Raw genomic sequence first — 26,146 nt, forward strand, 5'->3', positions numbered from 1 at the left:
TTTTTTTCCTTGCACAGATTGCATTACATGTTCATATTCTAACTCTAAAAGAGGCTTGCTCAAGAATGTCTGCTGGGCAAATGGTATTATGGTCTTAGTAATTTACAAGCTTCTTGCGAGTATGCATTTTCAGTTATTGACAATGGCGTCCCAGAAGAATGTCAGAAAGAACTACTTTCACTTTCATCATCATGATCTACCTCCTCCCCACTTACACCCATGACGGATTTTTTAATGAGGACACTTCTTACATACAAGGATGTGTTTGGTCATCCTAGTAACATTTGGAAATGCATATTTCCTTAGACGTTTTTTTCCTCAGTATAACTTGCAGTGTGAAAATCCTTTCGTATGCTAGAAGTTGATCACACCACTTTGCTGAGGGTGAAAAAAGAAAAAAATGTAATCTAGTGGCTAGCTTGCATATATGAACACTAAACTACAGCATGTACAGACGTAGTAATGGATGGAGGAGAGGCCTCCTCAAGAGTTAACTGTGAATAACTTCCCTTCCTCACCTCACTGCTAAGGTTGGATGATTTGTCACAAAACATCAGAGTAGTATGAATTTAATTCTGAATTTCGTAGGTTATGAAAATATACTAATGCAGCTAAAATATAGTTTAATATACTGAATTCAGAGAAATTTAAACTCTTACCTTTCAGTAAAGAAGTATACTTTCTTTCAGCTCTTTTGTACTGCTTGTGTACTTCTGCAGTTCTGAAGGTCACAAGGCCAGGAGAAGGCAGGTTCCTTCCAACTCCAAAACCTTTAGACTTGTTCTTTCTCCTCTCCTGAGGCTTTTGAGCAAGCAGGGCATTAAGCTCCTTGTTTCTGATCTCTACTGGCATGAATGGATACTGCTGCCAGTGTCCACTTCCAGTCCTTTGAGGCCTAGTCAGGAGGACAGGACCAGATCCACCAATCTCTAGATCAAAAGTCAACAATAGAGGAAGTCCACAAGCAAAGAAGGCACTGAATCCTGCTTCCTTCTCTTGTGAAAATGGCAGTGCCCTGTGGGGACAGAAATGTACCTTGCTCTTGTATTTGAGAGTTGTACTGTACTGTTTCTCCTCTGTGTACAGGAATTGTAATGATCTGATACTGTAGATAGTCTTTAAAAAGTCTTCCTATTACATAGTTATTAGAAAATGTTTTGGGGGAGTAAAAGGTAGCAATATAGGAACACCTTGTCTTAAACATTTTATTTATCATTCTAAGAGAAAATATTTCATAGGAGGTTTTTTTAATTTCCCCCTCAAATTTTCAATTTTTCCAATTTTTCAGAAAAAAACAAAAAAAGTCCTCAGAAAAAGATTGGGGGGGGGTACGGTTTTTTTCCCAATGTTTCTGAGGTTTTTTCCGGGCCTTCACATCTCTGTGCTTGGATAAGGTACTTGGTTCTGTACAGAACCCAGAATATTTAAGTCTTTGTTTCAAGAAGCTTGCATGTTACAGGAGAAAATACACTTAAATGGTATGTGAAAACTAAAGTTAGCAGTGAAAATGAGGTACCAGAGCAGCTAGGACATCTTGCTACAGCTGCAGAGGCATGAATTTCAGCTTGCTCTGAGTTAATGCTTAAGTCTGTCTACAGTTTAGCCAGTTATTAACACATATTTCTGCTTCTAGTGGTTGTCCATACACACATCTTCACTGGGGGTATGCATTTGGTCAGCTAGCTCAGGCATTTGATTACAGCTTTTTTGTCTGATTGATACCCATATGGTGCTTCACAGGCCCCTCCTTCCTAGTCCTCCAAGTAGAGTATTTGAAGATTTGTAGGTTTAAAAGGTGAGGATGTCAAATACAAGGAGAGGAAGGAAAAATGTGTGAAGACAAAAACAGGAGCAAGCTACAGAAGACAGTGTGGAAGGAACACAGCAGTTCAAGGAGGTACCCAGGAATCAACACACACAGGTGCTGGTGGAATGGAGCAATGGAGGTCCATAAATGAGAATGTAAGAATTTAAAATTTGCTATGAAAAAGCAGAAGAAATGCATGGAGTGCCAGGTACACATCAAGCCATTGATTTACTACCTCTTAAGCCTGATAATTCAGCCAGTTTTCCATCCATCCAACCCATGCTTCCTTAACTTGCTTGCAAGAATGTTGTGGGAGACCATATCAAAAGCCTTGCTAAAGTCAAGTTATATCGCATCCAGAGAGCCAGTCATTTCAGGCAGTATGGTTGGTCAGGCATGACTTGGCCTTGGTGAATTCATGCTGATTGTTCCTGACCACCTTCTTCTCCTCCACGTGCTTAGAAGTGGATTCCTTGAAGAACTGCACCCTGATTTTTCCAGGGACTGAGGTGAAACTGACCAGTCTGTAGTTTCCCAGATCCTCTTCCTTCCCTTTCCTAATGATGAGCACTATATTTGCCCTTCTCCAGTCATCTGTGCACTTCCCCAATTGCCACGAGTTTTCAAAGATAATGGCCAGTATCTCTGCAATCGTATCAGCCAACAACCTTAGCAGAACCTTTGGCTGCATTGCATCTGGCCCTGTGGACTTGTACACATCCAACTTTTCCAAATAGTCCCTAATCTGTTCTTTTGTCACTGGCTGCTCACCTCCTCCCCAGACTGTGCTGCCAGATACAGTAGTCTGGTGGCTGACCTTGCCTTGAAGACTGAGGATAAAAAGGTTTTGAATACTTTAACCTTTTCTGCATCATCTGTTACTAGATTGCCTCTGCCATTCAGTTAGGGACCCACAGTTTCCCTGATTTTCCTCTTGTTGCTAACATACTTGCAGAAACCCTTCCTACTACTCTTCACATCCCTTGCTAACTGCAACTCCAGTTGCACTTTGGCCTTTCTGATTTCATCCCTGCATGCCTGAGCAATACTCTTATACTCCTTCCTAGTCATTTGTCCAATTTTTCATTTCTTGTAAGATTCCTTTTTGTTCTTTAGCTTACTGAAGAGTTCCCTAAGCCAAGCTGGTCTTCTGCCATACTTGCTAGTTTTCCTGAGCATTGGGTTGGTTTGTTTCTCCGCACTCAGTAAGGGTTCTTTAAAATACAGCCAGCTCTCCTAGACTCCTCTCTCCCTCAAACTGGCCTCTGAGGGGAGGTTCCCTGAGCAAATCGAAGTCTTCTTTTATGAAATCCACAGTCCTTACTCTGTTGCTGTCTTTCCTTCCTTTTCTTAGGATTTTGCACTCAGTCATCTTGTGGTCACTGCTGCCTAAGTTGCCATCCACTTCTGCATTCCCCACTAAGTCTTTCCTGTTTGTGAGCAGCAGGTCAAGAAGAGTACAGTCGCTAGTTGGCCTCTCCAGCACTCGCACCAGGAAGTTGTCTCTAACACTCTCCAAAAACTGCCTGCACACTGCTATATTGCCTTTCCAGCAGATGTCAGGGTGATTGAAGTCCCCCATCAAAACCAGGATCTGTAATCAGGAAAATTCTGCTAGCTGTTTAAAGAAAGCCTCATCCACCTCATCCTTTTAGTCTGATGGTCTATAACAGTCACCTACCACAACATCACCTTTGTTGCTCTCCCCTCCGACCCTAACCCAGAGACTTTCAGCAGGCCTGTCTTCAGTTTCCTACTGGAATAGTGGAGCCAGGAGATTACTGATACACTAGAAACTTTGGGGTTTTTTGCAGTAAGGAGAGAGCAGCAAGCAGAAGTAGAAGGGGTTAGTGGTTGGAAATGGGGTTTTAACAAAGTGAGACGGGTACAGTAAGACAGGTACTGTGCGTTACGAGGGCAGTGAAGTTATCTATAATGATGGTATTTTGACTGTTTTCTTTTTTTAAGTTTGCAACCCAAATATGGTTAAAGTACTATAGGTCCCTCTAAACCGGGGCAGGCAATTATTTCTGGCGGAGGGCTGCTTACTGAGTTTTGGCAAACCATTGAGGGCTGCATGACAGGCAGCCTGGGGCAGGTAAATATTAATTTTCTACATTTTTTAGGCCCCATGGGTCAGATAGAATGGCCTGGTGAGCCGCATCTGGCCCGCAGGCCACGTTTTTCCCACCCCTGCTCTAAACAAACATGAAGCTATTTTTAAATGTGGCCAAAGCATGGTTTTGTAGATATCTGTGTTGAGCTACAACTAAAATAGAGGGAACATTAATGGACTAAAAAAACACCAAAATAAATAATGCAGTAGCTTTATAAACATCACTGGAATGAATAAGTAGATAAGTCTCAGTATATCCAACATTGCGATATGTTATTCAGAGTACATGAATTAGAATAATAGGTAGTAATTGTAGGTATAGCTTTGGAGCTTGCTCATTACTGATATTCTCTCTACTGCTGGACAAGTCATTACAAAAAAAGTGGCAGAATGTAAGCTAATGGGAACTATTCATTTTATTTTTCCAGATCACTTTGATGAGTTGTACAAGGTGACTCTCCAACTTAATCAGACTACTTATGTTATTCCGAAAGGTGAATACCTGCCCTATTTCAGCTTTGTTGAAATAGCAAAGAAAGGAATTGAGGGTGCATATAGTGATAATCCAGTTATACGTCATGCTTCTGTTGCCAACAAATGGAAGACTATCCACCTGATAATGCATAGTGGAATGAATGCAACTATGATCTATTTTAATCTTACATTTCTAAATAAAAATGATGAAGAGTTTAAAATGCAGATAGCTGTTGAGGTTGATACTAGAGAGGAACCAAAATTAAACACAACTACCTCACAGAAATCTGACACTTACCTGAAAACTACAACTTTAATACCTGAAGCTGAAATGATTTTTGAGGATATTCCTGAAGAAAAACGCTTTCCAAGAATCAAGAAACGTCCAAATGGCACCTCGGAGGGTTTTCATCAAAACATGGTAATACCTGTAGTAAATGTGTCTTTCCTCCCTGAAGATATTCAGCTGGCTTTGCAAGACCTGGATTTAAAGCTAGAAAATGGTGACCTCACTCAGAAGGGATACAATCTGTCAAAGGCTGCCCTCCTGAGATCTTTCCAAATGTTACCTGCTGTTCAAAAAGATGTAATAATAGAAATTCAAAACCTGGAAATAAAGGACAATGATGCTGGTTTAAAAGACCAAAAAAACTTTACTAATCAGCAAAAACCTGGTAACAATTTAAATGGAGGCAAAAAAGAAGCTACAATTAAAATGCATGACGTAGTTCCTTCAGAATTGATAGCTACAAAGAGTACGTTTGTGCCAATGAACATAAATGGTCAATTTCAGTTAAAATCCATTTCTAAAACAAAGCTTGACTCAATGCCCTTAACCCAAAATATGGGAAATAAACCTGGATCTCGAGAAAAAATACTGAATACATTCATACTAAGGGAAACTTATAAGTCAAAAGATACTGGGAATGTACAGGCTGCTGAAAAGCCTAATGAAATGGAAATAAACCCAGGTCATGACCAAATAGATACAAAAGCCAAAGCTTTTCCAGGAAGAAAACTACAGTATTATGCTGGAAGTGATCGAGGCTTTTTGCCATGGGAAAAAAGGAAGTATTTCCAAGATCTTCTTGATGTAAGTATCCTAATTGCATCCACAAAATAGAACTTGTAGCTTCAAAAGACGTGTTAGATTTGCTTATCTGCATTATTTAATGAGATACTGTTAAGATAAAAATTGTATAAAACCATTCTTACCACTGACAGATTTTTTTTAATCTAATTTACTTTACTTTCTTTTTACTGCTAGTTTCATTTCCTTTCTGCACTTCTAGTTGGAGAGTGAAAAATGACACTTCTTTCTCTAGTTGGTTTTTAAAAAGTCAGATTCAGTTCCTACTTTAATGAAGTGCCACTAGGCTGCAACTCAGATTTGTAGTAGTGCCAGGGGGTTGAATTGATCCTTATTTAAATTCTGTGGGCATGTCTACACATGATATTAATGCGACACAAACTCTGGCACAGTTTGGGCTGGAGTTTATTCCTCCTGGGCATAGCATTTACACGTGCACTGAGGACTGCAGAATTCTAAGCCAGGGAGAGTGCAGCCCCAGCTAGCAGGGATTCTGGGGGTTTAGCTTGCCAGCCCAGAGCTGCTTCCCCCCTGGCCCGCCCCCCAGCTCAACATGCCCCAGGGGCTGGCTGAGGCACAAGGGTGCTATAGTAGAGGGCTAGTCGGCAGGCAGCCGTAAATAACGCTGTTGTAGGATAGTACTTCGGTTGGGAAGTACTATCCTATGGCAGAGTTGGTTAGTTTACTGCAGTATGCATAGTGGTGCACATGTAGATGATGATGCTTTACTGCAGAGCTAATTAGTCAACACTACAGTAAAGTGTTTTGTGTAGATGCACCGTATGTGTGAAGACTTGGTTCATTTCTATATAGATCTAGTCTATTAAAAAATGCAATCTTTATTTTGGATCTATATGCTACATCGAGTGCCTTTTCTAGTAAGTCGACCAAAAGCTAATAAGAGGAACAGATCAAGCGAATATATAGAAAACACTCTTCCAGATGCTCATCCCAAAATTTTTGGCAGAGTTCTGGGAATCTCCTGAAGGGAAGGACATGGCAGCCCTACAAGCCTGTTTGGCTAAGGCTGATCCTTACAGCTTTCAAGCCGTAGAGATGCTGCATTTAAAATTTAAGCTGTCTTTAATTTCAGTTGAGCTTAATCTTTGATTGCACTCTATTTAAGAAGATTGTTTTACATTCAGGGGATCAGATCTTGTTAACTCAGTGCATAATTGAAAAAAGAAATGTGTGATTATAAAGAAGTCCCTTAGCAGATGGTGGTTTTATTTGGGCTTTTGTTTTTAAGTTGTATCAAGTTAAATAAAATTCTGTATGCCATTCCTTATTGTGATATGACAGTCATAAGGATGAGGCCACATTTTAAGTCCTAAAGATGTTCTTTTTGAACAAGAACATGTTAAAACTGCTGTCACATTTTTCAGGAATTGAAAAAAGTTTGGCATGTCACTGGAAATGTCAGTCTGCATATGGGTTTAATGGACTAATATTTGTGTTTCTGATAACATACATTTGGTATATGCCTGTCATTATTTAGGAAGAAGAGGCATTACTTAAACAGATGTCCTACTTTACTGATGGTAAACAAACTGGGAGGCATCTGAAAGATACGTTTGCTGATTCCCTTCGATATGTAAATAAACTTCTAAACAGTAAATTTGGATTTACATCTCGAAAAGTTCCTGCTCATATGCCTCACATGATTGATCGCACTGTTATGCAAGAACTACAGGACATGTAAGTATGCTTTTGTTCGGAACAAAGTGAAAGAAAAACTGGAGCTGGTGTAATTCTTTTCTTCTGTGTTTGTACAGTTGAATTTATTGATGTGTATTGACAGCTCATTGTAAAACAGTGTGAAATGGGAAATAAAAGGATCTCTTTATTGGACAGCAGTGCTAAAATAAGTGTTCTTTGGGGAGCTTTTTTGTTAAGGTATGTTTTGCCATTTGAAGTGTCAGAATACAAAACTGATTTTTATTTTACTTGGACAGGTTTCCTGAGGAATTTGACAAGACATCATTTCACAAAGTGCGGCACTCAGAAGATATGCAGTTTGCTTTTTCATATTTCTATTATCTCATGAGTGCAGTTCAGCCACTGAATGTTTCTCAGATTTTTGATGAAGTTGATACAGATCAGTCGGGCATTTTGTCTGACCGGGAGATTCGTACATTGGCCACACGAATCCATGAACTGCCCTTGAGTTTGCAGGTACATTTTATTTTCCAATATAGTTACCACATAGAAAAAACAAATCTTTACTCTTTGCTGGAACTCTGTTAAAAGTTTAAACATACAGTGGATTTTTAATGTATGCTTTTTTTCCAATTTAGGTAAAATAATACTGATGTTTTAGGTGTACTTGAAAAGCAGTTCATCATCCTTTGAATTGAATGGAGTGTTTAGCTTGCATATGTTATATTATGCAAAATGACTTATTCTTTACCTCAGGGCTGTCCAACTTATAGTTCACAAAGTGTTAAGCTGTGGCCTGCAGACTCCCAAGCACCACTTCCCCACTCCACCCTCATTACTCTGGTTGCCACTGTCAGTGGCTGAGGACAGGGGTAGCAGCCCAGGGCAGTGACTTCGTGTGAGAATGCAAAAGTAGCCGTTGTCACAGAGGCAGCTGATCACAGTTGGCATGGCAAGAGCTGGCACTGCCACGCATTGCCTCAGATGCAGAGCTGCGCTGCTATGCCTCTGTTTGCTATTGCTGCTGATAGGGTCTCTGGGCTCCTGCTTTATCCCTAGTTTTGCTTTTTGCCCCTGCCCGTAGGGCAGCTGGCATAGCCTGAAGAATATGTTGATTGGGAGCACCCATACAAGGCAGCTTCTGGGGTTGGGGGAGCTCCAGTGGCCAGGCAGGGCAAGCAATAGCAGCATGGTACGCAGCCCCCGGCCACTCAGAAGACGGACAGCGCTTCTTTACATTACATTGTGTTTAGAAGTCCTAGCTCAGAGTGGGAGGCTATTGTCACATCTGTGCATGTGCATTGGAAGAGTCCTTGCCCCCAAGAAAACCTACAGTATATATAAAAGAGGCTTGTGAAGAGGTGGGAAAAAAGAGGAGGAAGGTTGTGGAGGGTGGTGGTAGTAGCAGATTGACTTTTATTAGTAGATGTTTAGGATTGGGAATCCAGAAAAAAAGCTGATAAAGCTGATTTGGAAATACAGAGCGCCTGAGCGAGGGACTAACAATATAAATGATGACAGTACCCAGAGACCTAGGCCCCTAAGTTGTTCTAGGCATGATACAGTTTAAAAAAAAAAAAAGAGAGAGAGAAAGAGAGCTGGGGAGAGGAAATCTTCTCTGAAGCACTTCAGTTCTTAAATACATACAGAGGTGGGTGGCAGAGAGATGTGTATTTTCTGTATTTTACAGATGGATAACTGAGATGCGCATTAAATGACTTGTCCTCAGAATAGCACATGAAGGACTTAAGTCATTTCAAATCAGGATAGCATAAGATTGAAGTTGTAGCTGTCATGGTCCAGAAATTATGCAAGAGGCAAATATTTCTTACGGTGATATCTTTTATTGGACCAATTCTGTAGTTGGGATAAAGTTGGACAAGTTTTTGAATGCAAGACATTCTTCCTCAGGTCCCAGGTTCCAAATTGGGAAAACTTGTATTTTCCTGAAATCAACAATAGCACAATTTTCTTTGCCTTTAAAGAGTCAGGGCTTTGGTTTCCTCCGCTTTGGTTGTACTTCATTATGACCATGAATCAACCAAGCACTTCAGTACATGCCTAGTGTGTGAGTAACTACGTTGACATTAGTAAGATTGCTTCTATACCTTTTTTTTTTTTTAACTGAGGACCAATATGAATAAGACTTTTTCATTCAGAAACAGTCAGATTCATTTTTGTAGATAATTTAAAGATTTCTACATATTCTGAATGCAGAAGGGATGTAATATAATTGAATACATAGTATAATTACTGAAATAGGTCAGCAGAAAAATGGGTTAAGAATTTGTTTCTTTTCTTCTCACAGGATTTGACGAGTCTGGAGCAAATGCTGATAAATTGCTCTAAATCACTTCCTGCTAATATAACTCAGATTAATGTCATTCCACCAACACAGGAAGCTTATTATGATCCAAATCTGGTAAGAATAATCCAAAAATGTACATCTTTATAGGCAAAAGTTATTTCCAAAGCCTGCATCCACCAGATTCTAGTTGGTTTTTTCCCCAAATCATACTGTCAAATTATTTGCAAGAAAAAAGAATATTTGTGCATATTTCATAGTACACTGTTAACTATAAAGCTGTTATGAGCAACCCACTAACAGTTAGTCTAGAATGAGCCTCCACAAAGCTATGCTAGTGGTGTCCAGTTCATTTAACTTTGCAGGTAAATCAGGACTGCGGGGCTTCTTGCAGGCTGCATAACCTATCTCTAGCGGTGGGGCAGTGTCTTGTTGGCACTGCTGCCAGAATTGTTTTGTTGGCACCACTCTAGAACCCAGAGGGTAAATGCCATTTCCAGTCCCCCTCTGCCCCCTCCCACCACCAATTTTAGTTTGTCAATTGTGGCTGAAGACCCAAAATTCAGTGCTAGGCAAGCAGTTGCAGAGGGCTGAGTGGCAGTGTTCACCATTTTGGGTTCCAGAGCCATACTACTTCAACAGCTCCAGTAACCGTGCCCAACAAGTTATGTAGGCTGCAATTTAACCTGCAGACCATGTGCTGCCTTCAGGTCACCAGTTGGACAGCCCCAAACTGAAGAATGCAAAGTTATGATTGCTACAGAACAATTTGTGTGCATGGGATTATATGGGGTATCCTTTGGAGGGCAGGAAACAAAACTCTTCAGTGTAATTCAGTATGTGGTAGACCAGAGAAAGCAGTGCACAGAAAGCCTCTCAAAGGTGTCTGACAGCACAAACCAAGTCTTGACCTGAAGTTCCGCATTTGCTCAATTATAAAATGACCCTCATTATAACAAAGCCCTTCAATAATTAGATTCCATATATGGAAAATGTATTAGTTTAGAAGCATAGAATTGTAGCAAATGAGGGTTGGAAGGGACCTCAGGAGGTCATCAAATTCCCTGTTCAAAGCAGGACCATCCCCAACTAGATCATTCCAGGCAAGGGTTTGTCAAGCTGGGCCTTAAAAACCTCCAAGGATGGAGATTCCACCACCTCTCTGGGTAACCTGTTCCAGTACTTCACTACCCTCCTTGAGAGAGTTTTTCCTAATATCCAACCAAAACTTGCTGTGCAACTTGAGACTGAATTGCTCCTTGTTCTGTCATCTGCCACCGCAGAGAACAGTCTAGCTCCATCCTCTTTGGAACCCCGCTTCAGGTAGTTAAATGCTGCTATCAGATCTGCGCTCAGTCTTCTCTGGTGCAGACTAAATAAGCCCAGTTCCCTCGGCCTCTCACAAGTCAAATCTCCCAACCCACTAACCATTTTTGTTGCCTTCCACTGAACTCTTTTCAACTTGTCCACATCCTTTCTGTAGTGGGGGGCCCAAAACTGGACACAGTACTCCAGATGTGACCTCACCAGTGCAGAAAAGAGGGGAATAATTACTTTTGTCAGTCTGCTGGCAGCAGTCCTACAGTTGCAGCCCAATATGCTGTTAGCCTTCTTGGCAACAAGGGCACACTGTTAGCTCATATCCAGCTTATTATCCACTGTAACCCCCAGGTCCTTTTCTGCAGAGCTGCTGCTTAGCTAGTCAGTCCCCAGCCTATAGTGGTGCGTGGGATTGTTCCATCCTAAGTGCAGGACTTTGCACGTGTCTTTGTTGAAGCTCTTGAGATTTCTTTTGGCCCAATCCTCCAGTTTGCCTAGGTCACTCAATCCTAGCCCTGTCCTCCAGTGTATTCCCCCCAACTTGGTGTTATCCATGAACTTGCTGAGGGTGCACTCTGTCCCATCTTCCAGATCGTTACAGAAGACATTGAACAAAACCAGCCCCAGGACCAACCCCTGGGACACTCCACTTGATATTGGCTGCCAACTAGACATTGAGCTGTTGATCAGTACCTGTTAAGCCTGATGATCCAGTCATCTTTCTATCCATCTTACAGCCCATTCATCCAACCCATACTTCCGTAGCTTGCTTGTAAGAATACTATGGGAGACCATATGGCTTGCTAAAGTCAAGGTATATCGTGTCCACTGCTTTTCCCACATCCACAGAGCCAGTCATCTCATCATAGAAGGCAGTCAGGTTGGTCAGGCACACCTTGGCCTTGGTGAATCAACGCTGACTGTTCCTGTTCACTTTCTTCTCCTACAAGTGTTTAGAAATGGATTCCTTGATGACCTATGATTTTTCTGGGGACTGAGGTGAGGCTGACCAGTCTAATGTTCCCCAAATCCTCCTTCTTTCCTTTCTTAAAGATGGACACTATACTTGCTCTTTTCCAATTGTTCGGGACCTCGCCTTCTTGCCACAAGTTTTCAAAGATAATGGGCAGCAGCTCTGCTATCACCTCAGCACCCTCAGATGCATTGCATATGGCCCCATGGATTTGTATATGTCTGTTTTTTTTAAATAGTCCCTACCCTGGTCTTTCACTGCTGAGGGCTGCTGACCTCCTCCCCAAACTGTGCTGCCCAGTGCAGTAGTCTGGGAGCTGACCTTGCCTGTGAAGACCGAGGTAAATGAGGCATCGAGTACTTCAGCCTGTTTCTCATGATCTGCCAGTAGGTTGCCTCCCTTATTCAGTAAGGGACTTACACTTTCCCTGATCTTCCCTTGCTGCTAATTTGATATAATTTTCCAGGTATAGAATCTAATTATTGAAGGTTTGTCTTGAATTTGCCAACTTTCCACTGCTAGAGGAGGGAAGATAAATCTGGGAAGTCAGGTGGCTCCTTTGCCCCCCCCAACTTCTTCCCCCTGCAGCCACTGCCCCCCCACAGCCCCTTACTGTCAGATCCTGCTCTCCCTGAGCACATGGAAGTGAGGCATAAATATGAAAAAATTGACCTTAAAGTAAACATAGCTGTAGCAATTTGCATATAATACCCTTAGACTTCATTTTGCCTAGAAATGATGCATTTTACCTTTTTGGAAACTACTGTGAGTTTTAGCAAAGGTATTCCATAAACACGCTTTTAAGTAGCACTTGAGCACCTGCTTATGGAGAATATGAACTTTACATGATATTAGTCTAAAGCCAAAAGGCTCATGATTTACTGTATAGTTCATCATGCTGGACCCCAGCAGAGTGAACAGCATTTCAGGCTATGGTATGCGCACAGCACAGCAGTGTGTGTGTGTGTGTGTGTGTGTGCGCTCCAGATACTACCCCCCACAAAAGAGCCATGTGCTAATTGCCACCCCCCTCCCCCCACTCATGAGTAAAACTGGGTGTTCTTGTCATGAATCCTGGGGTCCTCTAAAAATTTATATGCAGATGAGGCTTATATAAACCAGGTCCAGATTCACCTTATGGATGGTGGGGCCACACTAGTCATATGCAGCAGGCTGAGAGAGGGCCCAACAGAGGGATTTTGGGTGAACTGTTGGGGCTGTTTGGTGATGTCTGCCAGGCATTTAAGGCTGGTGAAGAAAAAGGTATAATTGAAAACAGGGGAAAAAAGCGCTCAGCTGTGGGAGAGAAGTCATCAAAATGTATGCAGTGTAGTGGTTCACTTGAAAAAGAATTGGCTCTGAGGGGGGCTGTGCTCATTGGGCACTATCATATGTCTTATTCAGATGGAGTGTACTAACTTATCTTTGTGTTAGGTTCCCATCAGTATGTTTGTCCCTTATGGGTTTTGTGTTATAGAGTCATGGTCAGTATTGGCTGCATTTAATCAGCTTCTTAGTTGGTTTCCATTACTGAGCACATGCTGCTCAGTTCAGAGATTGGCAGTGTATTTAACGCTGTTTTATCGTATGTAAATGTAACATGAAGGACTTTTTCCCCCCCATGTTGATGGGGAGGAGGTGTGGAGGGACTTTATCTAATATTTGAGTAAATATGGTATCTCCTGTACAACAAAATGATCAGCACTGTGTACTTAGTCATAAAGTGCCTTCCATGTAATTTCAAGACTTTTGAGTAATTCCCATTGATTTTCAATGAGATTTGGGTTTTCAGTGCTTAAGTCATTTTTGAAAATGAGACCTTAGGCAGCAGACAGGTGTCGCATTTCACATGCCCTTTGAAGCCTTCTAAAAATACCAAAGCACTCCCAAAGAGTACCTGTTGGAACAAGGTATTATTTAGAAGTGCTTCACTGCTTCTTGCATGTGCATGCTCTGCAGAGTGCAACAAGGAACCCATGGGTCCTCCACTATGCCACAGTGTTTCCCTCTGGCTCTTCCCCCACACCTCCATGATGAAGGGCGGGGAGATCAGGGCAGAAAGAGGAAGAAATGGAAATGTAGATTTGAGAAGACTTCCGGTATTCGAGACAACACAGCCCAGATTGTTTTGCTCATCTTTGCAAGTCTCACACCTTTATGGTTGTATTAATCTAGTTCTCACACTTTCAAAGATTCAGTTCCTAGATTTACCAACAAGGTAAAACTTTGAAGGAAGACATAATAAGGGATAGTTTCAATAAATTTGCTTGATATAGGGTAAAAAGTAAAGCTGAGTAGTTAGAAACAATATTTAATTATTTTGATCCCTTTGGAGAGCTAATAACATGTTACTAATCTAAGCACTAATTCATAATGTACTAACATTATAATTTTTAAGACCACTTTAAATAGCAACAATAGTGTTTGGCTTAGTACAGACAGAATTCAGTTTTATTTTTGTTGTTTTTCAAGGCTAAATTTCTAGCAATGAACCTAGCTTTGTAGAAAACTTCCCTTGAGAATAGAGATTTGATTCCCAGAATTGTTCTTTTAAAATAGTTCATGCTAGGAATAATAAAGCTAATACTTACCAGCTGCTCTTCAGAGCTTGTCTGGTCAATTTTATTGGTTGGCATTGAGTGGCCTGCATCAGAGGAATGCCTAAAGCAGCTGTCTAGCCAGCTACAACTGGTAAATAGTGTATTGGGGTGGAAGGCAAGAGGTGTGTGTGGGGGGGATCAATTTTTTTGTCAAAAACCTATATTACTTTGTATAACATTGGTATTATCAAAATTCCTTCTTTTTCTGCAGCAGAATGTTGTTTTCACTATACATAAACAACAAATGGTCATTGCTCTTAAAATGAAAAGCAAATGTTTTGGTAGTTTTCAGTTGGTAGTTTGGGTTGTTTTTCCTCTCTTTTATAATATCCATCTTTTTCAACAGGCTTTTAATAATATAGTGTATTGAGCCAATTCTTGTTTTATTACAGCCCCCAGTGACCAAAAACCTAGTGACTAATTGTAAGCCTGTAACTGACCGAATTCGTAAGGCATACAAGGATAAAAACAAATATAGGTATGTCATATTACTCTTATAAAAACAATTGTAAAATTTGTAACATGTTAAAAATGTAAGGTTACAATACTTTTATAGGATAAGAACATTTAATAAGGTACAAATACATTGTACATGTTGAATTAATCCAAAAGTTAATATCAATGGCACTTGAGCAGAAATGACCTGGAGAAAAGACAGCAATGATAAATATTTATGTATGTTTCATTGTCTAAAATGATCTGGAATTTTTCAGTTTTAGTGATAACGTACTATTTAATAGTCAATTTTTTTAATATTGAACATATTTCAAGGAATGAGCGATATTTAGCCAAATTCCTCTTCCTGGGGCCAAATTTTAATTCTGAGCTATGCAGCTAGGAGCCAAGTCGCTCAAGATGTCTGTATAAATCAATCTCATGCAGCAGTGACTGATACTGAGGACTGTTGGTGTGGTACAAAGGATCTTCCCGTAAGTTTGCAGGTGGCAGTTGTAAATCTACTTGAGCAGGGACCTCAGTCTCATCTTCCTACTGGGACAGTGATACTATGGAACAGGATAAACAACCTTTTCTGCCAGGAGGTGGAAGGGTAGGCAGCACAACATACTGCTGCTTGTCTCTACATCCACACAGGGAAAGTTCCCAGAACTGGTGCTTCTCCCCACAGTAGCATGAGAAGAGAATCTGCTGCCAGCATTCATCCTGTGGCAGCAGCCTGGGTAGAGTGACCACAGAGGGTGCCCTCCACTGCTGAATGCCACCAAAGCCCCATGCCTACAGATAGATCCACAGGTTCCATGGGCCAGATCCAGCCTTGCAGGCTGTAGGTTGCTAACCCCTGCTATAGAGCAGCTGAAGTGAAAGGCCAGATTTGACTTTTGATGATGATAATGATAATCATGTCTTGTGGTAGCACTGAACAGAAGTTATAAATAAAAACATGGATTCCTCTTATTGGAATCACTTTGGGCAGTGGTGATTTGATTCCATCAACCAGCTGATTCCATTAAAAGAAGACCTGTTTTTTTTTTTTAAGAACACAGATACTCACTCTTCCCTCACAGCCCTTTGGCCCTGCTCATGCCTCTCACAGCCCTGCTGGTGCCCCTCACCCCCCACCCATAGTCCCCTGACCCCTCAACCCTGCCAGAGGGGGTCCCCAGCTGCCAGGGTTATGGGGCCAGGGATCCAGGTCCACAGCCCCCTTCCCCTGGCAGGAGGCAGCAGCTGCTGCAGTAGAGCAGAGCCTGGCTCCCTACCTCCTGCTGCGGACACAGGGGGTGGGGCCAGCTTCCCAGTGCAGTGCACATTCCCAGAGGGGCAGGGGGGGACCCGCACCCCCCAGATCCATGTGCAGGGTAGGGGTAGGGGCAGGCGAGGGCAGTGGCATAGGGTTGCACCCCTCAAAGCTACCATTCACGCAAGGGGCACATTGCCAGGGAACCCAGCCCCCATCCCCTGGACAAGCTGCCTGCAGCCCTGTCTCACTCCCCACTGAGGCCCTAGCCCTGCCCAGCTCCCTCCCTCTCTCCCTACCTACAGGGCCTCAGTCCCATCCCCCGTCTCCCCTTCTCCCCCACACCTGTGGGAGCTTCTCTCCAGGCTGCCTGGGGCCATTGCATATACAGTACATGTACATGACACCCCTGCCTGACCACCTTCCTCCTGCTCTCTGCCTGCCTGCAGAGGGCTCCTCACAAAACTGCAAAATCTCCAGGCTTCTCTGGTAAAATGATTCTAGAAATTGAAAATTTTGATTCTAATATGAGCGATTTTTACATGTAATAATCTACAAATGGTTTTGGTTTTCCCATATTGATTCAAATAGGTGGCTGATTCTATTAACCAGCAGTTCTATAAAGTGGATTCCACTGTATTATCAACATTTTAGACATAACAGATAAGACGGTGATAACCATTAGTGAGGGGCAGAGGTAAGGACAGATGAGGGCTACAACAGGGTAATAAGAAAAAATTGTAACCATAATAAAATTGTACAGAAGAGCACCAGCTGTAGTGACTAAAAACTTGGAGATTAAATGATAAGCCGTTTGCAAAATAGCCAATCAAATATAGAGTGGCAAAGAAGTTAGGCATTTAATGTATACGATTACATCATATTTGCAAAATCCAGTTTGTACTAATTTAAAAAATTGTTTTACTAACACTAAGGTTTGAAATAATGGGAGAAGAAGAAATTGCCTTCAAGATGATCCGCACCAATGTTTCTCATGTAGTTGGTCAGCTAGATGATATAAGGAAAAACCCCAGGTATAAACTTCTTGATATATACTTTGTTTTAAGATTTGCTTTTGCTTTCCTGTTTAGAATACATCAACTGGCTGGGTGTTATAAAACTTATATTTACTAGCTGTCAGGAAATCCTGAATAGAAACAGCTTTTTCTTAAATAAAAAAAATCAGGTTGAGCTCTTAATTATAAATAAAAATTGTTCTCTTGCACTATGGGATTTAACATTCACTTCTGTTAAGTTTTTTGTGTTTATAATTAGTGGCAAACTTCAATTACTACTAAGACTTGCATTTCTGGATAGGACTCTTGAGGGTATAAAGCTTATTGCAGGCTTTAAAAAGAATAGGTTTCTTTGTGGTGTGTCCTATATGTATTTTCATTTTTAAATTATAGTATTTGAAGATTAGAGCACTTCAGAGGTACTGTTTGAGACTTTTTGTTACAAAATCAGTAGAGCAGTACATATGGTGCCCTCAACTACAGTTAGCTTTGCAGGAAAAAGAAAGCAAAATACAAAGTTAAATATTAGCCTGCAGTTTGTCCCCTCTCTCTTCACTTTGCTTTTGACTTTCTAGAGCAGTGGTCTCCAAACTTTTTTGATCGTGCACCCCATCAGTAAAAAATTTGAGCATGCACCCCCAATATATGTATATTTTTATAAATATACATCTAAATAGAAGTTCTAATATTTTCTTCCCATACCCCAATGGATCATATTGCGCACCCCACTTTGGAGACCACTGTTCTAGAGTACCTTAACAATATATGAGAGAGTGAGAGCATAGAATAAATATGAAGCTCCACTTTGTCCACTGGTACAGGAGCTTGAGCAAACCACTCTAGTTTCTCCCTGCTTTCCTCATATGTAAAATGGGCATCATAATCATATTTGTAAAGCACTTATGCAGTGTCTTTCATCTTATGAGCTTAACCAATGTAAAGATTTTCACAGAGTCCCTCAAGGAATGAGCGAAATGGTACAGGGATTGGTTTTGAAATATTCAGAATTACTAGAACTCTAGATTCCAAATCCTGGCAAAATTTGAGCCAACTTCCACCTTATAAAGTAAGTAAATAAAATTCCATTCACTTGACTGTGACAGGGTCAGACAGCGTCAGGTTTTTAAAAGCCTTAAAAAATTAAGGTGCTTTCTGTTTTTCTCTGATATTTAGTATCCCAGTAATTTGCATCATTTTAATGGGACATGGTATCTCTTTTCTGTACACCATTTTGTAGAGCAGTGATTCTTAACCAGGGGACCATAGCACTGTGGGGTGCAAGATCCTTTCAAGAGTGCTGCAACATGCCACAATGTTAGCCCTGTTAGGTGTACAAGCACGATGCACAAGATCAACCCAGAAATTTCAAATAGGAATCCACAGTGTTTAGAAGTTTGCTCTGTTGTGATCTTTCTGAGCTTTCTGCACCAGAAAAGTTGCTCTATTGTTTTTCTGTAGTTTAAAAACAAAACTAAGAGCATTTTCCAAGAGCTCCCTCAAGTCTAACAAGGGGTGCCTTTGCATCTTAAAATGTTGCGAACCACTGGTGTAGAGAGAGCAGTGTGAGTCAATTATCTTGGCTCCAGCTTTAATTCTGTAGTGATGGGCAAAGTATAAAGGCTTCGGTAAACTCCTTCACCCCAGGGAGACCAGCATGTTGGTAGTGAAATTTTGTGTGGATCGTCTGTACCATCTCTTTGAAATGACAGGTTCTACGTAAATGAAAAATATTTTCTATACTCTTGGAAAGGGCACATCATACTATTCAGACTACAGCAGCTGACTAGAGTCCATTTCTTTACAAAGGTTAGCAATTTCAAGGCATATGTTAGCAGATACGATTTCTCCCTCTGGGGAAAAAGTAAGGCTCTTGTATCTTGCAATATAAATAGGGTACATAACCTTGTCCATAAGAGGGAAAGGGCATTTTTGCTGCCAAACACTGGCTCACAGTGGCCAAGGATACATAGTTGTTTGGTACACTGCATGCTTCTTTAGTTACAACAAACTGAAGTACCCTGGATCTCGGTGTTTCTACTCTGAAAAGTGACTCGATGCAGGGGATATTGTATAACATTGGATCCATATTCATTGGGTCCCAGTAAATGTTAATTCCGCCCAGTTTACCAAAAAAATGTACGGTATGTTTTGTTCTGTCTGATAGTACTCTAGGGTCAGGCTAGGATTTACAAGACAAGTTCTCTCTGGCTTATGTTATCTTTCTTAGTCAAAGATCTCAAGGCCAAATTCTGCTTTTAGTAACACTGTTGCCTTCCATGATTTTACTTAGAGTTTCTCAAAATTATGAAGTAAATGGTAAAGTAGTCTTAACACCTTTATACAGTGAAATTAACTTTGCTGCTCATCTTACTGTGAGAAATAAAACACACTAGTAGTAGCCTCTGAACTAGTCTGACTAGTGTTGTAAAATGGCTTCCAGTTTCTGTAGTCTGCATTCAGTAAAATGGTATGAGATGGCAGACCCTGGTACCAATTAGAGGGCAGTTTTAATCATAGACAAGATAAGATGCAAGTGTAGCATGTTAGGAACAACTCTGACTCTTGCTAAGCTGGCAAGAATCTGGGAAGGCCCAAACCATTGACATCTAAAAGGCTTATTTGATATTATGCAAATATAATGAATGCTGCTCCATACATTCTAGTTTATCTGTACCTACAAACAATGCTATTTGCATTCTTACTTGTTAATAAAATATTTATTTTAGTAAAATCAAATTAACAGTGTCTTATTATTTTTCTAGAAAATTTGTTTGCCTAAATGACAATATTGATCACAGTCATAAGGATGCTCAGACAGTGAAAGCTGTACTTAGAGATTTTTATGAATCCATGTTTCCCATTCCATCCCAATTTGAGCTGCCAAGAGAGTATCGGAATCGTTTCCTTCATATGCATGAACTTCAGGAATGGTAAATTTTACATATTCTCTTTCAGGTTACATGTGAACTACTGCCCTGTATTGGTATCTAACCCAGTGCATTAGAACTTATTAGTGCAGCTTCTGTGTGTCTAGATGTTGTCTTGATATACTTAGTTTTGGTGATGACTGAGAGTTTGGACTTGTATTAATTTTTAATATAAAAAGGTAAAAAATTGTTTTAAAAAGCAACGAGTTAAAAGCACAGAACCCCATGTGGGGCTAGTCGTGAAAGCAAACCTTAACCAAAGAAGAACAATTTAAATAGAGTAAGAATGAGGAAAACGCTTAGACCGCCTTCATTTCCACACACCCGGGATTACACTTCAAAGACCATCTGGCTCCTCCAGTGTACACAGTAGCCTAGCAGGATGCAATCTGCTCCATGTTTTGCTTGAGGGCAAAGTGCCCAAACTCAGAGGCCAGATGCATTCAAACTAGATGCTGAAAGAGGCAGAAAGTGTCATCAGAGCCAGATCCAGCATTGCTATCTTAGCCTGGTCCAGGAGGAAATTGGTTGGGCAGATTATATCCCCTCAAACTGCCTGGTATGAGATTGAAAAGATGCGTGTCATTTCACCAAAGTCTAAGTCCAATACACCAAATAATGATAGAAATCCATTTTTAGCTACTGTGGAGTTTAGGCATAGCACTTAATTTCAGATTTAAGACCAATATAAATATAGCCCAATATATAAATATAGTTACTGATGAAGTGATGCTTTGGAACCAAAGAAAATGCACAGATCTTATGGAACACATAGCAAATAAGTGTTTTGTTTTGTTTTTAAACCAGAAGTTATATAGTAGCAAATTGTTGTTATACAACAGTGCCTTCTTTCTCTTTTTCTAGTATTTTTACTTCATGGAATGTTGGAGAGCATGCAATGTATAGATTCAAAAATATAAATCTTAATCTGCAAAACCTATCTCTTTCTATTTTTCCTTTGTACAGGAGGGCTTACAGAGACAAGCTAAAATTTTGGACCCACTGTGTTCTAGTAACATTGATAGTGTTTACAGTCATCTCATTTTTTGCTGAACAGGTAAAAGTTATAATTTTATCCCGATAAATAACTCTTACATTATAACAACCTTAAATAGAATGTAAATTTTAATTCTAATGGGCTTTGAATTCTGATTCTGAATTTGAGCAATAATTGAAATATTGTTTCATGAGAGAGAAAATATATGTGGAAAAGAAGTTTAAACAATGAAGGATGGAAGAAACTATGACCAGAATTTTCAGAGTGATTATAAGGTTGCCTCTGTTTTTAGGTGTTTAACTTAAGATTCTTTAGGAGCCTGTTTTTTTTTTCAGAAGGCAGCTTTTGAATACTAGGCTTGCTAAAATTAAGATAGAGGTTGAGTGCTTAAAAACATCAGTCACTTCTGAAAATTGTGGCTCATTAAAAAAAAAAGGTAAAAAAAGAGAAGAAAAGAAAATACTACTCAATTGATCCAGACAATATCCTCTTAAGGTGATACAGGCCTGGACCAAAGAACAGTGAAGTAATTAAAAAGACTTATTGAACTGGTAGGCTTTGGAATTGGTCCTAAGAAAAATAGCCTCTAGTTCTACAGACTTCGGTATATAAAAGTACTCTCATGCATATGAGTAGTCCCATTGAACTCAGTGGAATTAATTGCATGTAATTGCAGGATCAGGGTCTTAGACAACAATTTGTCAAGCTACTAATAACTGTTTGCTTTTTATGTTTCATGTTGATGATGAACCTTATTTCTTTTGTACTTTTGTATTTAATGAAAAAATAAAAAAAATAATAAATTTTAAAAAAGAAATTATACCATGCTGTTGTGGTCCTGTTCTTTTCCTGTGCATCTAATCGGTCTATTCTACTACATTACTTTTGTTCCCCTTTTTTTATGATCTTATGAGGGGAGCATGATTCTCAAAAGCTTTACCTGTTATGTTTTTATTTAGTAATATAAAGTTTTACCCACAGCTCCGTTGGTTAGTTTGCAGCTTTTTGTAGGTACTTTGGGACTGCTGCTGTACTAAAAATGTGGCTTAGGAAGTATAAATGGGTTCAGTGTGCAAGGTCCAGATATCTAAATTAAAATATATGCTTACAGTATCAGTCTTGAAAATATTCACTCCCATTATTTGCTGTCTGCCTGTAACCCTGTCATTCAGCACCAGTGAAAATAGATGAGCCTAATCGATATGAATGTGCAGAATTGCTCCCTTCATCTTGTGGAGTGAAAAAATATGTGTAGTCTCATGTAGTTATTTGCTATAAAATATCTGATGTTTTATGGAGGTCACAGGAGCATAGTTTGAGCAGCCCCTGCTGCTTCTGGGGAGAACTAAATACTAATTTATTTTTAATTTTTCAGCTAATTGCACTTAAAAGAAAGATTTTTCCGAGGAGGAGAATCCAAAAAGAAGTCGGTCATGAACGAATCAAGGTGTAGAAGAGCTTTATTTGGAAATCAGTCTACCTCAAGATATAATAATAAGCATTTAAAATATTAATTGCAAGTGTCTTTTATGGTGTGACGTTTAGCTGGCTTGACATGAAAAAAATAAGTTAAATGCCCTAGGTTATATTCTTTATAGCACTGTTTGTGGTAGTCAAGCTATTTAGGTTATGACAGAGGAGAAAACAAGATGGAAGGTGTATGTATATTGGCAGCTCTTGAGTGGTTTTACTTTACAAGAATCAGCTCATGGGCATGTTATCCTTTTTATAAAAAGGGTTACCAAAAGAAACCTAGCTGCATTTACAGCAGTGGACAATAAAGTATGATGTTAGAAAGTGAAATTGTTTGGGATCAACCAGCAAGGTGTTCATGACCTTGCATTCCAGATCATTCTGCAAATTTGTTATTGGTGCTTTTTCTAGTTTTAGAAGAAAATTAGTGGGTAATTAATGAGCTTGCCAGTTAAATTTAATCAATATTTAATTATATTTACATAATATAAAAGTGGCAACAATGCAGCCTCAGAGGTTGATATATATAATATGTATCCAAATTAGGATATGATACATATCCTAATGTTATAATACCCAGCTGTGGAAGAACCGAGATTTTTTTTTTTTAAGATTTTGTTTTTCATCCCTGTTCATTAAATTTCCAGGAATACTGTGATATAATTTTTAGGCCTAACTACACAGACAGGGCTGTAATCAAGTAAAAGTGGCTAGCATGTATTATTATTTTATAATCATTGTAAATCTACAAATAAAAGTGCCTCTCCATATGAATGAATAATTTTTCAGTTTAATGTAGCAATGTATTAGAACAATGTTTTTTTTCTAAATGCAATAGTTATAGTCTCCCATCAAACATTTGGTGTTTTTAAATTTGGAAAAGTTCTGGCAGTCTCATGTTTTCTTAAGATATGGTAGATTAGTAAGATTTTAAAAGGAAGACAATACTGTGATGCTTTTCAAGCAGGTATTTCTGGCAAGTAATTTAAATCATAGTATTAATGGTATTCTAAAATCATATCTTTTTGTAATTAAAATGTAAGATGTAAAATGTGTGTGTTGTAAGATATCAACTTGTTTTGAAAGCAACTAAATCTATCTGAAAAATAAAGTCATGTTGGTCTATTTTGTTTTTGTTCTATAGAAAAAAGAAAGTACATCCAGTTCAGTAAATTACTGATTCATGACTTACTCTTTATAAAACCTTTGCAATTTTCACAAGTTGAACTAACTTTCTTATTATCCAGTCCATACACAAACTGTTAAATTTTAAACGTATTTTAAAATACAAGCATTTTTATCTTTTATTTGTAGGATGCAGCCAAGCTTCACGCTAAAATTCCACAGATATTTTATATTATCCTGTGATGCATCAAAGTAAACATTTAGCATCTAAAATGAGCAGCTTGTATCTGTAGTACTTCCAGTTGTTTAAAGTCTTTCATGTAGGCATTGATTTGACACACAATTACAGAGAAGCCAGAATGAAATCAGATTAGGTGTATAAAATTTACATTGGCGTGCCCTAAATTGGCTCAGTTTTAAAATAATTTCTATATTCTGCATTGTAATTAACATAAAATCAGGTAAACAAGAAATGACTGGGTGAAAAATAACTACAAGGTAGTTTTTCAAAGCTTTCTGCTAAGTTACGTGTGCAGTTGACTAACTTGCATAAATGTGGCAGGTTATTGTGAAAGTGTTCTTTTAATTTTTGCAGTTTAAGAAAACAGTATTGAAAGTATGTTCACAATATTTTGCTTTCTTGCAGCAACAATATTCATCCAGCAGAAGGGCTATAGATTGACCAAAAAATCGTATTTCCATATCTATGTCAAAGTTAATAATGTTTGCGTCCCCAAAATATCAAGCAAACCAAAACAAATGAGGGTCTGGGGGAAAATCCGTATTTTGGTGAATTGGAAAGACAAAAATGTGTCTGGATTTATATTAAGTTAGTAGAGAATACAAATTAAATCATAAATTAAGACTACCAGTGTGTATTTATTTTGTCTTTTATATTTTGGACTTCCAATACAAACTTCTGATATGGAGAGCATATTAGAAGCTACACAACATTTGAGAATGAGAGAATGTTTCTGGGACATTCTGCTTCTGGGCTTTTGTACATGCTGTAATTTTTTATGAGCAATATGATTGTTTTTGGCCATGTGACAAACACCTCTTTGTAAAGGGGGACAATCAGGAATGCTATCCCCGTTTGCTGTAAACCAACAACAGTTTTCTATCATTTTGGTCCTAAGAGTTGAAATTTATTTAAAAACTTGCTTTTAAAATGACAGTTTTCAAATAGGTCTCAAAAACAGGAAAAGTTTGCTAAATTTAGCATATGGAACAATATGAAAGTGCAGCAAGGAAGAGGAATGCCATACCTTGCTTTGTTTAAAACTGATTCATCTTAAATACATCACTTACTGCACTGGTCACCTGTTAAAGTTTTGCTCCAAGAGCTTCCACTGTGGCTCACGATGCAGCAGCAAAACTGGGTCATCTTTAATATTTTACTGTATAGAAAATAGCCAGTTTTTTAATGTTTACTTTGATATAAATCTGAAATAATATGCAGTTATTTTGCTGCTCCATTCCTCACACATTTGGGACTGGAGGGAAGCAACTACCTTGCTCCCTGCTTCTTCCCCAAACTGGGCACTGTCTTAGGGAACAGGCTGGGGGCTTTGCCCTATTGCTCCCTCTGCTCTGCTCTGCTCCCCGCCCACTTCACAGACCACTCTCTAGAGAAGACATGGGTAGTCATTCCTTGCAGCTCCAGTCCTCCCACCCCTCCCTGCCCCACCCCACCTCACCCCTTCCCAGAATGGGAGTAAAGCAACCACTAAGCCCTAAGCTTTCAGACTGGAATCAACCAGATCTGGTGAAAGCATGAAGAGCAGGGGGGAGGGGGCAGCTGCAGACTACCTACCCTATACTGGAAAGATTTCTACCAGTGAAAGTCTTAGGCCAATTTTCTATTGGAAATTTCTGTTTGTGGCCAAAATCTTGTTCTGTAGCAAGGAGTTATGTGCAGGCAGAGTGTGCAACTGCTCAATGCTCCTTGGAGGACGTGGATAGATGAAATCTCAGGTTCTTTCAAATCCTTTCTGGCAACAACAGAAAATGATCCAAATCATCCATATATTTCAATAAGCCTTATATAATTTAGTTTGACTTGAAGACCTTAACATTGATGATTTAGTGCAAGGGTATCCTTTATAAACCAGTCCTAGAGCAGAGCACAACATAAATGCATTCTTCATATTTAAGGCACTTCTGCTATCAGTTTTTTTCCTCTGCCACTCTTAGTAAATTAAGGTTAAGGTTTAATTATGTGCCCTACTTTCAGTAGTCCTCTGTGCAAAAACTATTTCCTCTTCCTGTTAGTTTTCCCTGGGATGTTCTAGCACCGAGTCATCTGAAAACATAAAATTCTGGGTTTTGTGCATAGTGGAGCTATGGGGTTAACATCCTACTTGCTTACCTTTATTAATTTCTAATTCAGTGCATTGTGAAGCCTGTTATTCTTGGGTACATTGTCCAGTTGGAGGCTAAAGAGCATCTCTAGTGTTTCTCTTTGGTCAACCTTTGGTAGTCTTTTGTTGGTGGGGAGACAGGGTGTGACACTTGAAGCAAGGGTTGGTGCTGGACTGGAAGGGCACGTGGGGGCCACCTCAAGGC

At 39.6% G+C, this 26,146-nt stretch overlaps 1 protein-coding gene across 1 annotated transcript in view; it reads left to right on the forward strand.

Annotated features, from left to right (window-relative positions):
• GNPTAB (N-acetylglucosamine-1-phosphate transferase alpha and beta subunits) overlaps positions 1-24,443 on the forward strand; it is a 102,268-nt gene extending 77,825 nt beyond the window's left edge. Inside the window, exons 13-21 of the mRNA XM_019515372.1 lie at positions 4,352-5,490; positions 6,986-7,185; positions 7,443-7,662; positions 9,455-9,568; positions 14,737-14,822; positions 16,976-17,074; positions 19,819-19,986; positions 20,950-21,040; positions 22,356-24,443. Coding sequence (XP_019370917.1) covers positions 4,352-5,490; positions 6,986-7,185; positions 7,443-7,662; positions 9,455-9,568; positions 14,737-14,822; positions 16,976-17,074; positions 19,819-19,986; positions 20,950-21,040; positions 22,356-22,433 — 2,195 coding nt within the window. The 3' untranslated portion in view covers positions 22,434-24,443. The remainder of the gene's footprint in view (positions 1-4,351; positions 5,491-6,985; positions 7,186-7,442; positions 7,663-9,454; positions 9,569-14,736; positions 14,823-16,975; positions 17,075-19,818; positions 19,987-20,949; positions 21,041-22,355) is intronic.
• The last annotated feature ends 1,703 nt before the right edge of the window (positions 24,444-26,146 follow it).

Source organism: Gavialis gangeticus, unplaced genomic scaffold (assembly GCF_001723915.1).
Source record: "Gavialis gangeticus isolate Ggan-Ray unplaced genomic scaffold, GavGan_comp1, whole genome shotgun sequence".
NCBI classification, from domain to species: Eukaryota; Metazoa; Chordata; order Crocodylia; family Gavialidae; genus Gavialis; species Gavialis gangeticus.